Consider the following 2410-nt stretch of genomic DNA (forward strand, 5'->3'; position numbering starts at 1 on the left):
TTTTGGTTTTTGGTTTTTCGAGACAGGGTTTCTCTGTATAGCCCAGGCTGGCCTCGAACTCGGAAATCCACTGCCTCTGCCTTCCAAGTGCTGGGATTAAAGGCATGAGCCACTACTGCTTGGTGGTACTATCTAATATTTAAGAGTATGAATTTGCCTGTCTTTGTAGTGCAGGTACCTCATGGCTCTTTCATGTAGCAGTCCCTTATTGGTTTGTTCTGTTAGAGCAGCAAAGCTTTCCATTTTGAATGCTATCTTGTAGAAGAGTCTTATGCAACCTTCTGTCCCTTCCACAGTGAGGATAGCTGCCTTTCTAGTGTTAAGCCCAGGGGCTAATGGTGTGGTTTGACATGCAAGCTCCTTCCTGAATTCTGTTCCACTCCCTAACCAGAGGCTGACCATAAGCCTTCCAAGTTTCAAGACTTGTTCTAACAAAATAAGGTGCCTACGAGGTCATCTCATTGATATCAGATACCTACTTTATAGAGAGAGAGTGTCATGTTTACCACCCAAATTCTAATTGTACCCCTCTTCATTCTAACTATGGCTAATTCTAATTTAATTTGCTTTTCCTGGTGATGTAAGGGGAGGTGCAAAGCATATACTGGTGATGAATGTCCAGAGTTAATTGGACAACTCTTGGGACTTAAGAATTTGCACTTTAAAGGCTGGTGAGGAAAACCTTATACCAGGTACATGAGCTTTATGGATAAGACTTACCGTATCTGAGGCTCAAATGGATGACTCATTGGCCAAAGTTTTGTAGGCCATACATTGATATTGCATGGTGGTGTTTATTCCTACTTCTAAATGATACAGATTCTAAATACTGATCTCACTGGAAGAGACATGTTGCTTCTCAACCCTACTCTATGCTTTTGGTGTGACCTCTGCCATGCTTGGTTTTTATCCTTTGAAGCCTTGATGGTGGGTTTTAATGAAACTCTAGAAGGCAAATATTCTCTGAATTCTGTCTTTACCCATTCTTAGCCCTTTCTAATTTTTGAGGTCATGGTCATAATACCAGGCTGTTTTATTTGCTGCTTTAGGTTGCCTCTGCACTGGAAAAATGGAAAACAGCAATCCGTGAAGCACAGACCTTTTCCAGAATGCATGTTCTACTTGGGATGCTTGATGCATGTATCAAGTGGGATATGTCTGCAGAAAATGCTAGATGCAAAGTGTGTCGAAAGAAAGGTAGGCATTGAGGAGTCGCTCAGTGACTGTTTGGGACTAGGCTTTCCACTCAAAGTTTTCCTTTCCCTTGAGACAGGGTTTCTCAGTGTAGCCTTGGCTGCCCTGGAACTTGCTCTATAGATTAGACTGGCTGCCTCTCTCTCCCAAGTGGACCACCACAAGGAGTGAACCACCACAACCCACCTTCTGAAGGAATATTTTGTACATCATTTAGTCCCTCTCCTGTCTGCACAGTCAAACTGTGGTAGGGCTGGTTTCCTCTTTGCAGTCTCATGCTGGTGACTCTGCACATGTGAACATCTGCAGTGTCTGACTGGAGCAGCTACTGAGTCTTCAGGAGCAAGTTAGTTCATCTAAAATCTATAATCCCTCAGGAACCTTAGTGCATTGTCACCTGTGAGGTGAGGTAGGTGCTTCCAGCAGGGGGCAGTCTTTGCACATTGCACGCCCAGACCTCAGTCTTTAGCCTGGAGTCCAGAGCACAGTATTTGGAAATGCTTTTTACCTCTCCTTGACTTAAGTTCTTGTTATGAATTAGTTTAGGGCTCAGTTTCCAAAGCGTGAGTCACTATATAGACTTGGTTGCTGTAAAACTGACCAGGCTGATAGTTAGAAAAGGAAGTTAATCAGATGAAGTTCATATAGTATACTGTCAACTGTAGAGAAACCAGATCACAGAGGACCCATGCAGACGTCTGTGGAAGAGTTTTGGGATCCAAGAAGAGCAGCAGAGTCTCTAGCCATTGATTTTTTTTTTTTTCTTTTCCTTTTTGCTGCCTTTTAGTTAAAATACCCGTACAATTAAACGTGGTTTATATATTTATTTACTTATTTTGAGATAGGGTTTCGTGTAACTCTGGCTAGACTGAAATTCAAAAATACCTCCCTGCTTCTGCTTCTTCAGTGTTAGGATTAACGGAGTATGTGACCATGCCCAGTTAACTCGTAGTGACTATTAACTGTCCTGCCCTGGTTCTCAGTTGTTCTGAGGAAATAAGTTAGGAATTCTCTCAGTTGTCCAATTTTTAGAAAGTAAATGCATTTTGTAAAGAGCAAGCTGCAAAGATGTTCTAGTTGGTAAAATACTTGCACACAAGCATGAGGATGATAGTTCCATTGCTGCACCCACATAAAGATCTCAGCTCGTCGGGCGGTGGTGGCGCATGCCTTTGATCCCAGCACTTGGGAGGCAGAGGCAGGTGGATTTCTGAGT

At 42.8% G+C, this 2410-nt stretch overlaps 1 protein-coding gene across 1 annotated transcript in view; it reads left to right on the plus strand.

Annotated features, from left to right (window-relative positions):
* Positions 1–2410, plus strand: part of Baz1b (bromodomain adjacent to zinc finger domain 1B) — a 63825-nt gene that overhangs the window by 52586 nt on the left and 8829 nt on the right. The window contains exon 14 of the mRNA XM_031338197.1: positions 1050–1197. Coding sequence (XP_031194057.1) covers positions 1050–1197 — 148 coding nt within the window. The remainder of the gene's footprint in view (positions 1–1049; positions 1198–2410) is intronic.

This window comes from Mastomys coucha, unplaced genomic scaffold (genome assembly GCF_008632895.1).
Source record: "Mastomys coucha isolate ucsf_1 unplaced genomic scaffold, UCSF_Mcou_1 pScaffold22, whole genome shotgun sequence".
Taxonomy (NCBI): domain Eukaryota; kingdom Metazoa; phylum Chordata; class Mammalia; order Rodentia; family Muridae; genus Mastomys; species Mastomys coucha.